This window comes from Limulus polyphemus, unplaced genomic scaffold (genome assembly GCF_000517525.1).
Source record: "Limulus polyphemus unplaced genomic scaffold, Limulus_polyphemus-2.1.2 Scaffold506, whole genome shotgun sequence".
NCBI classification, from domain to species: Eukaryota; Metazoa; Arthropoda; class Merostomata; order Xiphosura; family Limulidae; genus Limulus; species Limulus polyphemus.
Window position 1 is genome coordinate 487,017 of NW_013666116.1, and position 15,604 is coordinate 502,620.

Sequence of the window (15,604 nt, forward strand, 5' to 3'; positions counted from 1 at the left end):
GCCTTCCTTCGGGTCTTGCACTGCTTAATAAGGAACAGCTAGCGCAGATAGCCCTCATGTAGCTTTGCACGAAATTCAAAAACCAAACCAATCTGTGGTACCTACTTTCTCTATGGACACTTCTGGCCAGTTCTTCCACCTGCAACCTTTGCTTCTGGCTTTTTTCTTTTATGTTTGCTACACTCATAACTCAGTTATGTGACTTTCTGTCTCTTTTGCCTGTATATTATAATGACTCCATCTGTCCCACCTCCACATTGATGAACATCTTTGTCCTCCTTGTTTTTGTGACTTCTTTGCTATAGCCTAAGATCATGACCTTCTGTATTTCTTAAATCCCAGTCTTTTGTGTCCCGTCTGTCTATTTAGGCTGCTACTCTTTTTATTCTTTTTCTTTCTTTCCTACAATCTTCTCATCTTTGTCTTTTCTTTACTCCTTTGCTATATCCCCTCACCATGGCTATTTAGTGCAACCCAGATAATTATGTTGGGGCCACCTGTTCTTAAATGTTTACTCCTTTGGCTTCTATTTCTTCCTCTCATGTCTCTATTTTGACTTTTTTCTTTGTCTAGATGCTTTCCTTTTCAGTGTCTGCCTCCCTTCCCTTCTCTCTACTTGATCTGAGTTTTGCCCCTTTTCTCACTTACCAATCATTGGGGGGAGGGGCACAATTCTTTGGGCTGGGGCTGCTTACTGACAAGTCTTCCTTCCCACTTATGGTTCATTTTGTTTGCATTTCAAGAATGAACATGGAGGCTGTGTCACTCTTCTTTTTGGGGAAGGGCTACATTATTATGACAATTACATCATAGGTTGGCACAATACAAAGACATGTATATGGGTGGGTTTTTTTTTTCAGGGCTAGTGACAAATGCAGGAAATTCCGTGCAATTGGATGCAAGGTAATAGCTCTTTGTAGTGTAGAGAGGTAAGTATCTATCTGAAACACATTTTTCAGGTAACAAAAATACTAACATTTCTACCTGGTATGGCACAAGTTAGTGTATATGTTCTGAACTTATGAACTTTATTCAAGAAATCATGGAAACTAGTAAGTGACTGAAATTTAATGTTCCACATGCCAAATATATCATCTGTAAATATGTACCTATATTCCCTGTTGTTTTACAAGAATTAAGTGCTTTCAGTTTAAGTATATGCATAAATATTACAGCTAAGACTACTGCTATGCTATTCCCTGTAACTGTTCCTTTGATTTGTGTATAAAATTCTTTTTTAAACCTTACATACCTATTATCTAATTACCTAAAGGATCAATGCCATTTTAAGAATGTTGTTTATAAAGTAAATTGTAAATAAAGTTCTAGTTCTTATACGGGAGAAACCTTTCAACCTGTACATGGTAGAATATCTGAACACATACTTGACATTCAAAACCTCAATATTAACAATGCCATTGCTGAGTATTAAACTAAAGAACATGGGATATCACAAGCAGATAACATTTTATCAGATATCAAGATCTTATCTAAATCTTATAGTTTTCTTGACTGAAAGATTAAAGAATCCATTTTAATCAAGAAAACTAAACCTAAAATGAATTAATATAAAGGTTGACCTCTAGTGTAAAGATGTTGATTGCATTATTAAGATTTTAATGTTTGAATTTTGACAAATTCTATATACACTTTCATAATGACTAAAATATATTTTTCAACATTGTTTTGTGTGTGTATTAATGTAAAGGATGGAATAATAAAGATATCTGTAAACATATTTGTAGATATCAATATGAAGATCTATTTCATATATGTAATTTATCCTGTTCTAAGTGCCACGATTTCAGTAGTTCAACTGTTGATTTACATATTTATTTACTGTTGTTGGGTTTGTTTGTTTCAACAATTTAAATTCAAGAATGTTTGATATTTCAATATAATCTGCACCATTTAGACAAGTGTATCAGTGTTTAATTAACTAATGATGGTGTTCCAATTTAGTTTCAACTGGATTAGCAAACTTTAGTAATGAAACTGTAATAGCAAAATATTAAATAAAGTTGCATTCTGGAGATATAGGTCATTATTTTATTTACATTAATAAAAATGTTCCATAATAAGCTCCAGTTTATGTTTAAGTTAAGAATTATGGTACTTGCACCTCAATTGTTTGCAGTTATGTGTCAAATTTTGTCAGTATTTAGGTTCACTTAGTGTTATTGTTTGATGTAGTGTACAAATGACATAGACACTTAATTACATCAAAAGAGGAAAAAAATGCACAAGTTTTTTATAACTAGTTACTGGATTTACAGTAAATTGTTCAGTTTTGAATAATCTGTGCAAAATTTAGCCATTGCAATTTAGTGGGTACCTGGTTTAAAATTTATATACTAGTCAACTGTTTGGCATACTTTTTTTGTATATATGTGTCATGAGGCATAACTGTGATAGGTCTAATGTCAGTAGACATTAAGAATTATGATAATGTTACTTGTTTTTTGATACATGAAAAGAAGTAGAATTTTAGACTGTTATTGTGTTTAATTCCGCATTTATGGAGCATTGTAAATAAACTATTAAGTTAATTTCTCGGTGAGTGTGTGTTTCAAGTCCCAGTTCCAAATTATTCTTATGTTAGTGCTATATGTATGTAATAATACATTATTTAAAGTAACATGTAATTATTGTTTTTTACATCATATGAATTCCAGTGGTTTTTTTGTTGTTTTTGAGAATTGTGAGTTTCTACATTACTGACATTATTTCAAAAAGCAAATTTAAATGTTGTGATACTTTTTTATGTATATTACATGTGATGAAAATAGCAGTTGGTATGGAATTAAGTGCCTTTGGATGTCTATGGATAAACTAATGATTATGATAAAACTTTGTATGTGGTAATTTTTGAAATGATGATAAAGTACCAGTCAAAACAAAGAGGCATAATAACATTAGATAATTACTTCTGATTATAGGTAACTACCTATTTTGAAACATTACCTAATAAATGCTATTATCCAGCTTATCAGTTATTGTTTTTTTTTGTAATTTATATGCATTTTATACATATTTATACACCAAAAATTGTTTATTACTATTGTATTTATTTGTATACTTGTTTAGACTTCTGATTTGAAATTTTTCACCGTTATTAATGCCACTAATAGCCATGCGAATAAAAGTTTTGGAATTATGACACTTCTTTTTTATCTTTAAGTACTATATTTTGACACTGATTATAGTCTTGAAACTTTATAACTGTAATATGAAATATAGCTATTATTATATTTAACTATAGCAATAAATATCTGATCAATTATTACTGCCACATATACACATACAAGTTGTGTTTTGTGCTGTTATGCACTTTAACTATTTGCTTGTTATCCATTGTTGTTTTAATTAAAAGTTTGGCTGATAAGTTTGTAGTATTTAAATGATTCAGATAGTGAATATTGTTCAAGATCTAAAAATATTTACATAGTTTTCACTAGAAAATGTTTTAGAAAATTTGAGAAAGAGTAAGTGTTTGTCTGGTTTAAGATAATTGGTCATTTTTAATTTAAAGCTATTAGCAGTAGAACAGTAAATTATTCGATAATGTGTGAGAACTTGAGGTTGTTGAATAAGTTAGAGATTATTGCTTTACTATTTGGATATTGATATCATATAGTTGTAACATGAACTGTTTAGCCAGAGTGAGACTTAAAGTAGATGACTTACCATAGTTGAAATAGATTATTATCATTATTATTAGATACTGTAAATTAACATTTGATTGAAGGGGAACTTCAAACTCCAGAGAGTTATCTTGTTTGATGTAAATATTAAGAACCGTTAAAAAGTAAGCTTTTTTATAATTATTACTCATATTCATTAGTAAATTGTCAAGTATTATTTCTCCAACAAATTTGTGAGTTATATTTTAATTTGAAAAAATATTCAGTTGAAAACCTCCTGCTAACAATATTATGCATATAAATATGTGATGACAATACAGTACTTAGGCTTATCATAGACATTGTTGCTGTAAATAGAAAATATTTTTATAGAAAATTTATTTTAGATGCGTGAACTGCAATAAAAATATTGTATAATTGAGAAATATATAAAGTTTCTGATGCTTTTTTCAGTTTTTTCTCATTCAGCAAGTTAAATAATCAAGAGGAATGTGTTTTTGTGGGAGTAAAGGATACAAATAAACATAAGAGAATTGTTTGTTTTGTTTATATAAATGAGCTGTAGAGCTGGTAGTTTTAAAGTTCTAAAATTAAAGAAAACCAGTGCTGATCTAATTTGTAAAATGTTGATTTTATCATTTACATGGAAAACATCTCGGCAAAATTCATATAAAATAAGATAACATTATCTGTACTGGGAAATGTACAGTATCACAACAAAGAGATAACTTGATTTAACTTGTCTTTCTTTACAGTTATTGTGGTTTGCTATTCTTTCTGTAGCACAAAATAATGTATCTCTTGCTTATATGTACATGCATATGTTTCTCCATGTTAATTTATTGATATATTTTTCGTAATCGGAGGTTTAGTTTGTTTTTAGGAGGGGACACCCTGTATTATTTCTAAGGTGGATATTACACGCATAAGTATCTGCCTGAGTAAAGAATAGAGCAATAAATATTTGAGGAAGAAATATGCAAAGTTTTTACAAAATTAAAGCAAAAGAGACTCATAAATCGATATTCACCTAGCTGGGTTGATGACATAGTTCATAATTTGAAACTGTAATCATCAGTTAGTTATATTATAGATTTAGTCACTCAGTGTGAACTGTTATGTTTTGTTTAAATTGTGTGTTTATATATATGATCATAAGTTTTGTACCATATCAAAAACAACCTTTTTGTAAATTTACAGCCCTTTTGTGTGGGTAAAGGGTATTACTATTTGGGTTCTATAAGTTTCAGTATCGATAATATTAATAATATATGTTTCCTTTTTCAAGAAGCCAGGGCTTGTAACATAACAAACTTCAAAAGGAGAAAGAGGGTGTTGAGTGTAGAATGCAATAATAAAAGGTAGAGGCTAAGTCTGGTTTTCAGTTATTAAGATTATCTTTTTCAAGGATTAGATGAAATAAGTTAAAGAATTAGCCACATTAAACTAGTAAGTGTCACTGAAAAATCAAGTGTTAAAATCATTTATGAAGGTTATTAATTTGTTTCCATGTGATTCTCTTACAATTTTTACTTAAATTCAAGAAATGGTAGGATTTTAATTTGAGCCACATTTCATTTACTAGTTGGATTGACAACATGAGTAAATGGACTCATGTTGTGAGTTATGCTCAAAGCATGATACAGAAGAAATCTTAAGTGCTTTGATTTATCAGTGTAATTTCCTGTTTTCTTAACAGCATGACCAAGTTAGAATGTATTTTTTTTTGTTATTGCATGAGACAGTATTAACTTTTGTAATGCTTTTTGATTAGTAAGGACAATTTTTACATAATGCTTTACCTATTTTAATTTAGTCATGCTACTAAGTTATTGTGCAATTTGATTTTCTAATAGAATAAACTTCAAAATCAGGTTTTCATGGCACTTTTTATCTGAAAAATAGTGTGTGTGTGAGTGAAGAATATACCATATCATTCACTTGGAGATGAAAACTGAAAATGTATTTTAGTCCAAACTTTCACATAAAGCATCAAATAGCATGTAATTGACATTTGAAACTGTTGGTACTTGGTGAAACCCCATTATTACAGAGTTGAGGAAAAAACAAAGACAATTGTATGTTTCACAAATACTTCATTTATTAACAATTTATATATTTGTTTATTTTAAGTTTATGGAAAAAATTTTGTATAAGTGTTAGTAAAGAATAATGAGAAAAAGAAATTATAATACAGTTATTTTAAAATGATAACATCACCCCAAATAGTCTAAAATTTAACGAATAAACAGTATTATATAATAATGATGATGAGAAAACACCTTAGAAATAATACTAGTATATAGACACTTCTGAAAAAGATTATGACCTGTACTTGCATAAAGCTAATTTGTATTGGAATGCAAGAAAATAGACAAAATTACAATGATGATAGTGGATAAGACATTTAGTTCTATGTGTTCTCAAAAGATGGCATTACAATTAATCGAACTTAAAACCTTAAGTATTTTGGATTATTAAGTTTCCAAGAAGATATACATTGTTCAATGTATGTTACAATTTAAGGTTTATAATTATCAGTCTCTTAGAAATCTTTTAAAATTCTGTTTTATTTGCAAGTGTGCTTCTTTGGGGTCATTAGAAGAATTACTACGAAAAGCATTAAATTTTAAAATATCAAGCTGCGTATGATGTTCTGTTATGATTGTAAATTTGTGTCATTTATATATAGTTATTACCTTCTAGATAATACGTGATGCATCATAATGTGATCTAGAAACTCACAGGAAGTATATTAAAAGCAATGTAACACCTAAGCAAATTAAAAAGTATTTTAATTACTCACTTGTCGTGAAAATTGTGTATTTATGTGTAATATAATACAGTTAGCAACAAGACTTCTTTAATAATTGTGATACATTTCATATGTTGAAACTGATTTTGAGGTCATTATTCATATTTTGCACAACACCCATCTTTGATAATATAACAGTTGGTGATGCTGCAAACTTCCAAATAATGTCAAGTCATTGGTTTTTCACAAGCTGTCTCAATGGTGAATGCTTAGATCTGCATATAATTGTTTTATGTATAAATGAATAAAACATGGTTCCTGTAGTTTGAACCAAACTTGTAAATATGCTCCAGTTCTAACAACATATTTCTAGATGCTCATTGTTATTACATTTTAGTGAAACCATTTAGTATAAAGATCAGCTTATGTTAAGAAATTAATTTTTTGTTTCATCAAGTATGACAATAAAATTATTTTTCCATTATTATTATGGCTGTTTGTCAGAAGAATATATGATAAAATTTCAATTCATCTAAATCTTGAAAAAACGGTTTGCACATGTTCAACATAGATAAAAAAATTGTCATATAAATTAAGTATTAAAAGTATTTATACATAAATTTTGTTTTACTAATAGACCTTGTGTCATTTCTTTGTAATTATATAAAGGAATAAATAGGTGATGGATAGAGAGAATTGAACTGGTATAGTCTCAATAATGTACAAGATACATCCCTGAGCACAATATTTCAGTATAGGATTTTATTTCACTTGAATAAATTGAGTCACTTAAACATGTTTATTATGTAGGTTTGAGATAAATAGTTAGACAAAATAAAAAGGTTAAAAATATAGGTGTATTAAGAAAAAATATGAAGTTATTGTTTTATGTGTGGAGTCATTGGAATAATATTTACACATTTATTATGAAACTAGTTTTGTGTTGGTGTTTTAAATGTTGTTTAGATTTCACTTATTATGCACACAAGTGTGATCTGTATTTACAATGGATAAAGGGAAATTAACTTGCTATGCTTAATTTTGTAGTAACTTCAAAGTATGCAAGGAAAATGTAAGTTTATAATGCCAGAATTCCATGGGCATATAGAGATTTAATTGAGCTTGTAAGAATAGCATTTCAGGTTTCTTGCTGCCTTGGAACTGCTTCTTCCATTGTGAATCATCTGATGATCATAATTACAGATTGCTGTCTGTTACCACATTTTTCCATTCTAACTACTGTTGATGAGAGATGACTATGTTAATCTCTTAGCCCACCTAACTTGATGAGCTTTCAACAGACCCTCCACTGTATAAGTACATTACCTTATAAAAGCCATGTTTAAACAGATCAAAAGTACAATAACCTATTGAGCTACATTCAGGGACTTGACAGGTATGTAGTCCAATGTAATTGTTGTGATCCCAGTTTCTTCAGCCACCTTTCTCATGAAAACTGCCATTAGTTTTAAGAGGTCTGACTTGAAACTTCTCAACTTTTGGCTTGTGAGCCTTTGTTAACTTCAAATCTTTGTTTATTATTTTGTTAACAGTTCCAGTAGATATGCACGGCTTCAGTGCAATGAACTTAAGGAACCATGGCCTTTATTTTACAGATGGCATGTAGTTTTGAAACTTGTGAGTTTTCCACTTCAATGGAAAATATTGAAGTCTTCCTTCTTCAAAATGTTGTTTTTTGGCTTTATGTTCTTTAACTGTTTCACCATGTGAATATCCTTCCTTGGAATGGACTCTGATGTATGGGTATATGTATAAATATATATATGTATGTATGTATGTGTGTGTGTTTGCTCATGGCATAATTGTATATTAAATGGTTGGAAATTTCCTGTGAACCAAATATATAAAGACCCCTAACATAATGATTTGAGCACACACACCTCCCAAAAAAAAGTGAATTTTCCCTTATATTTGCATATCCTGTATAGACAACTCATATAAAAAAAAAAAGGCTAGAAGAGCATGTATTGGTAAATTTCTAATCAGATTGATGGTGAAAGATGTTGAAGCTGATAGTGTTGAAGTTTTGATAGGAGTTGTGCATAGGATAATTCAAAATTTTGAGGAACACTTGAATACTGCCACCTTATGCACAAAATGAGTTGTTATTTATCAGGTATGTGGCAACACATATTGTCAAGAGTTGTAGAAGTAGTATCCTTAAGCAACACAATGTGCAAAAAGGCTCAGGTATGCTATAGTCTTTTGCTAACATATTTCTTTGTCACTATGAGTGTTCCTGGTTAGACACCTGTCCTGCTGAATACAAACTGGCTTTATATAGAAGGTATGTTTTGTGATACGTTTTTACTCTTTCAAAGCTCTACTCACGTCAAACAGTTTTTAGATTATTTAAATTTGAAACACCATAACATTAAGTTTACTTGTGCAATTAAAAAAAAACCAGTAAATTGCCTTTTCATGATATCCAAATCAACAGATTAGAAAACCACTTCACAACATCCGTTTAGCGTAAAAAATACATATACAGGCTTACATACTCGATTCAACAGTTTTATTCTGAATTCCTTTAAACTTAATGTATTCTCAGCCTTCTCAATAGAGCATACAACATCTGTTCTAACTACCTCTTTCTTCATACCAAAATCACCATCTTACAGAACATTTTAATAAACAATGGCTATCCCATGTATTTTATTCAAGCCTTGACACACAAGTTCCTTTCTCACAAATTTGAATTCCCAAAAAAACATACACTTTTGATAAATACCCATTAAGATTGATTGTTCATTTTTTAGGTGAACAAAGTTTCAAACTGAAATCACATATTTTAAGAAAAATTAAAATGTTTATCCACAAATTCAGCTACAAATTATATTTAAATCACCATTCAAAATACTAAATCTATTCCAATCTAAAGACCTATTACCTACCCTTATGCATTCCAGGATCATATATAAATACACGTGGTGGCAATAATGCCACTTACATTGGCAAAGCTTTTTGCCAATTACACATGCGAACATATTGGAGTATCAAGCAGAACTGATAAAAAATTATCAAATCCACCAGACTCCACAAGCTGCACACATAGTGAAAACACTAACCACCCCATCTTGATTACAAATTTCAAAGTCATCTCATCTGGATGAACTCCCAACTTTAAATAATAACACAACTTCACTACAATTAAGTCTGTTTAAAATACTTGTATAATATTGTTGCATTATTCTATTCTCTGTTTATTTGATTCTCTTTTAATTGATTTCGTGTTTCTATTCTTTATTATAATTACTTTTTATAGTTTAAACTTTATAATTTACCATGTTCAATATAGCTTGCTTAAGATGGAATATGTATATTCCGAAATGTTCAAGAATTAAATGTTTGTTACTAAATATACACATGTCAAATGTTCATTGTTGTTGCCATCATTCTGTTGTTTGTCATGAAACTTCTATTGATTCACATCTGCTGGACACACATTAGTCTGAAGAAATTTTGGGGATGCTATAGACCAATTGTATTTAAATCCAACTGCCAATAACATAAGTTTTGGAGTTGTGGTTTTGTATGTATTTGGTATAGAGGCAAAAATGACTTTTGCATTAGATCCAGGTCATGGTAAGTTCAAGGGGTACATATTCATTCTGCAGGCCAACTTTTTGCATTTATTTCTTCAAGGATTTATGAACCATACATGCAATACTCTGACAGAAGACAGAGTGACATGCCACACCTCCATAACCACCACAACTTGGAAGGTACAAAATAGACTTTAGATGTTACTTTGGCTGTCACAAAGTCCTCATTTGGACTCTTTAAACATATATTGGAGCACCTTGATAGGCAACTTACACAACCATTATCCCAGCAACCATTTCAGGATTAGTTGCTTAATCTGTGGGAAAACCATGGCACAATATAAAATGTGACTGATTTCGTACCTAAATGACTACAAGCTCTTTGAGATTCGGAAGGTTCTTATACTAGATACAGAACATCTTATTATATGTATGCCTTTATGTTTCATTATTAGTACTTTTCTTATCATTTTAAATGTACCAAATTTAGTGTTCAAATTATTATGACATCTCTTTAAATCAGCAATATAAGTTGATTTTTCTCTCTTGTCTTCTGTCTCACATTAACATGCATAGTTAGTTAGTTCAATACCATACCCATATTTTACTTTAATTCCTGTAACCCTCAGCATTTGAACTTTACTTAAAGATGACCTCTATGATGGTTGAAAGCTTACACAGAAGCTCTTTTTAATTGTGAATCAGTTGTCATCACCATTGTTTTTTTCCTGAGGCCCCTTTTTCGTAACTTTTAAATTTGATACTATTTTTTATAGGTTAGTATTTTCCAACCATATAAAATATTTCACACACACACTCCAGAATTGTTTTAAACATCAAGGTGTTTATCTTTTTCATGTAGCATTTTAATAGTGCCATTAGCTATGAGCTTCTTAAAGTTGTCCTCTGGCCACTTTGATTCATAATTCATCACTGTCATGTAAATACATTTTAGAACTTTAACTTGCCATATACTGTGCCATGCCAGTTGATAATCCACATATTTACAGTTCCTACAACCATCATTACACAGGACCTTTTTACAAAGCTTTGTTCCTTCAAAGATGATGGGCTTTATACCCCTGAATTTTCTGTAGCTATTCATCTTTCAGAATTTCAAAAGTTGAATTATCTTATTATTGCATAATCAGTTCAGAGGGAAAAACTGTGCCCATAGAAAAGTGGTAAAAATGGCTCAGACTTAAAATAACCATCCCACTGAAACTCTTCGTAATAAAGACATGACAATAAGAATGGATTATGGAATACATAGAAGAGACATAAATAAAGGATGTAAGGACAAAGTGGCATACAGAAAATTTGCTAAATACACAACATGCTATGGACATTAAGTACAGTATGAAGAAGTGTATAGAATCTTAAGAATAAATGAAACCAGGACAATGTGTGTGGTTCAGAACTGCAAATACCATTTAACCACCAGCTTTGTCACCTTTAGGATGATGATAATTCTGAGCAAACCTACACAGATTTTTAGTATTCTTTTGAGGGATATCAACAAATTTGCATCTGAGAAGATAAATCCAGCTTGTGACAAAATGAAAATGAACATGATGCTAATGCTGAATAGTTGGCAGTCTGTTATCATAAATATACCTCTCCACAACTTAGAACATGGATCTATCTATATTCATAATGTTTTTTAGAATTTCAGTATAGGTTTCTGTATTTATTAGAAGCTCTGGACAAACAGGACGTATTAACCTTTACCTACTTTACTCTTGGTTTCTGAGTTTGCTTCCCCATTGTCATAGGTGTAAGCCAAGAACTTGTCTCTCCTAGTACTTTACCAATTTTAGTTGGATAACACAGGCCTACAAACTTAAACTTCATAAAAGTTGTTTTGGTTTTAATGATAGATTTTCCATAATTCAGTTACCCAGATTTCGAAAATAATATTCAATTTTTTCTATCACGTAAGGATTTTTTACAAATTGGGAAGAAAAAAATACTTACTTAGATCAAATTATTATTTAGTTTTCCGCAATGAACATTTTTTATTACTATGTTTGTTAACAAAAATACAAACAAACTGAAGAAAAAGGAAGAACACCGATGTCAAACAAATAGGCATTCTCATTCATTCTGATTTTTTTTGTGAAATCTACATCTTTTCGTCTCAAAAATACGTGTTATGGTCTTTCTTTTATATATTGTGTTATGATGTTTTGTGAAAAATCTGTGTACAGGAATTACTGTCGAACATGTAAAAATTTCAATACAATAAAGCCAGAACAAGATAGATAAATTTTAAACTCTGGTTTTCCTCTTCTGCTAATGATGTTTATCTGGTGACATGAAATTTTGAGAAGTTTTTATGATCTTAGGATTGAATATAATTCTAAACAAAGTTAACTCAACAATTGATGTTATTTAGAAAGGTCCACATATTGTGGTAATGAGGATCAGTGAAGTAATAATGTACAGATCAGTCATTTCAAGTTGAATTTTTTTTCAACATTACTTCTTGTGGAAATTCTATTGTGAAAAAAAACCAAAGCTTATTAGTTACCTATAGAAGTGGTCAAACAAGACAGAATTCTTGAAATAATGAGACAACTAATGAAGAAGAACAGACCCCAGGTGGGGCCTGTGATAGCCCAATCATTAAGTATTACAACCTAAAGAGAAACAGACCAGTAGATATAATTACCTTTATCTATGATCATTGATAAAACTTGAGAAGTTATGAACTTAGGCTGTATAGGTTTGTGTGCACTTGTAAATTGAGTAAGTTTTAGTGACTTAAAACAGTATTTGTAAATCAAGAGAATTTCAGTAATTAATAATGTCTTGCTTATTCCATGGATTCTCTTATCAATATCATTTTACTCAGAGTTTAAATTACATAGTGTATTAGACTACTGTTTTACTATTTAGATACCATTTAGGCTTAGTGAAGACCAGAACCCTACAATCAATTTACAGTTGTACCTCACTGTAAACAAGTTATAAATGAGATTAAACAATTAGAACTGTTTCTTGAGGTCGGATTATCTGTTGGATAGTGGAAATTGGTATATTGTTACAGTTTACCTACTTATGTCAGATTTTAGGTATTTGTACGTGTTTCCTGATAAATCAAGCTCTTATTAATTAAAACATTAAAACGATCAACAATTTAAATACGTTGATCATTTAAGGGTTTTAATTATTTATTTGTACAAATACGTTGAATGTTTAGCCTTTTAATATCAAGTTCTTATTTATCAACAAGTGTGTACTATAGCTAAGTAACTACCACAAAAAAATATCATTTGGAAGTCCAGGACATATCTTTTATATGGGTTGAAGAAATATTTTTTCTATATTTTTATATCAGTTTTAACTTGGCCAATTGGATACCGAGTTGCTCCTTCGACATTATATGTTCAACATAGCTCTCAGTGTAGTGTAATTTATTTCATTTATCAGTAGTGGATATGACTTTTGTTTGTGTTTATTGCTCTGCATCCCACTGTGAAAACACTTGAATAGATTATATGGAAGAGGGAGAAATTATGCCACATTTTTATCTAATTAATTAAATTTATTATGGTGGGTTTCAAATTATGATGTTATGTTTTATCTTTTGATTTGATTAATGGAAATGTGTAATGGCATCTCCTAATTACTAGAATTTAACTTGATAAAACATTACTTATGTTTTCTGATAAAATTTATTAGGCAAACTATGTGTTGTGAATGGATGATTTTTCAACACTTTTTTGGTATACACATGTGTAATGTTTGAAAATCTGACTAACAAATCACATTCCCTGTTTCATTGTGATCCAATGATTATTTAAGTGGATATGTAGGTGACTAAAGTTGCATATTTAGTAAAACGATTTTCTGTGTCGTGTCATTTTTCACCTCTAGATTCAGGCAGATAAATTTGGAATAAAACTGCGTAGTAATCCAGCAGCTACTGGTACCACGGGTTAGAAAAACGCATCGTAATTCAGAATTTTAGCTGTAGAAATAACGATGCTCTGGAAGATTAACAGATCAGTTGCTGGCGTGCAGACACACGTTGCTGATGGCAATTATACCTGTAGCCCGGGACTCGGTGTTGTGCTAACTAAAAACTTCAGATGACTCTCACGAGACCAGGTGGATCACGTGCTGTTAAATTGTACGTTTCCGTGTCAGGTATACGATGAAGGCTCGACAGGTGTATTCAACCCGTACTTGTGTCCCTGGGCTATAACAAACACAGCAACGACATGCTTCCATTTTCGAACCATTTATTAAGTGTTCGTTCTTGTTTTGTTAGTATTGATTGGTAAACTAGGTTTTTTTTTGGTTCTCGTCGTAAGTTGTTTATAGTTAGTACAGGTGATTCAGTAAGTTTGAAAAAATGAGTGAGGAAGCTCTTACTGATCCCCTTTCCCTGTTACTTGCTTCTCTTCAATCTAGGGGTCGTCTCTACGAGTTATTTGGACAGATCGAGAAGGAGTTTGAAGCATTGTACGCAGAAAACCTCACCCGTAAGTATTTTGGATACAAGATATTTTCATCGCAATTATTCAGATAAGAATACACAATTAATTAGGATTAGGCCAAGAAATATAAAAGTCGTCAGTTGTAGTTTAGTTTATAGATAGAATACAATATACATGTGTATATTCAGTGTGGTCAAAATGTGTATATGTGTTTGTGTATATATACACACATTAACTGTAACAGTCTTTTGTTTTATGTCAGACTTTAAAGTAATATCTTAGATTATTCATTTGTTCATTTTTCCGGCATCTATCGTAAAACATTTTTAATACAACACGCAAGTTCGGGAAATGTTATGATAAATTCCTCTTGCAACAGCTAAAATGACGCCCGAAATACATATCAGTTCCGTTCACTATATATATATGTATATATACAGAAAACAGTCTTGTTGGTGAAGGATACAGATGCGCAAGTTCTATCATAGACTACAGTGCAGTGAATGTTTATCTTTATTGTAATAAGTAATACGAACTAAGTAATTATTTTATCATCGTTTGAAATATGTTGTATGCTACGATAGTTCGTTATAAAAATAATTCGTAATATAGGTAGTTATTATTATTGTTATAAACGCGAAACTTGAAATAAAACACGATATAACCTAACTTTTCTTTGTGATAGACATGGCTAAAAATGGTGGATTCAAACCTTATTGAATGTAATTAAAATTTGTTGCCGATTTGTTTAATTTAATCCGATCTGCATCCTGTTATTTCCTCCTCATCTCTACGGTACAACTTTGTTTATAGTTTATAATATCTAGTATCAGTAATACATTACACGTGTGTATTAAGAATTGTAACCAACTTCAAATTTTTAGGTACTGTATTTGTAAATTCTGCAGTGGTGGGAAGAGCACAGATAGCTCAATGTGTAACTTTGTGCTTAACTTCAAAAACAGACGGGTAGCAAGTTTGAAAAGTCCGTGGCAAAAGGCAAATTTTTGTATGTGTGTGTGTCGGGGTGTCTTCTCCCCTCTACCTGCTAACTCTTACAGTAAATTTCATACATACAAACAATTCCTAATAATGCTAATGGAAATTTGTATTGATTAATATTATCATTACACACGCTCAATCATTAGCTGTTCGAAACGACTTGCTAATATATATATATATATATATATA

General features: G+C 30.6%; 1 protein-coding gene across 3 annotated transcripts in view; it reads left to right on the forward strand.

The window, feature by feature from the left end:
* The window catches only part of LOC106458734 (WD repeat-containing protein 37-like), a 59,162-nt gene that overhangs the window by 10,512 nt on the left and 33,046 nt on the right, over nucleotides 1-15,604 (forward strand). For all 3 annotated transcript variants that reach the window (XM_022385038.1, XM_013918273.2, XM_022385039.1), the window contains one exon: nucleotides 14,388-14,458. In XM_022385038.1, the coding sequence (XP_022240746.1) occupies nucleotides 14,388-14,458 (71 nt within the window). The remainder of the gene's footprint in view (nucleotides 1-14,387; nucleotides 14,459-15,604) is intronic.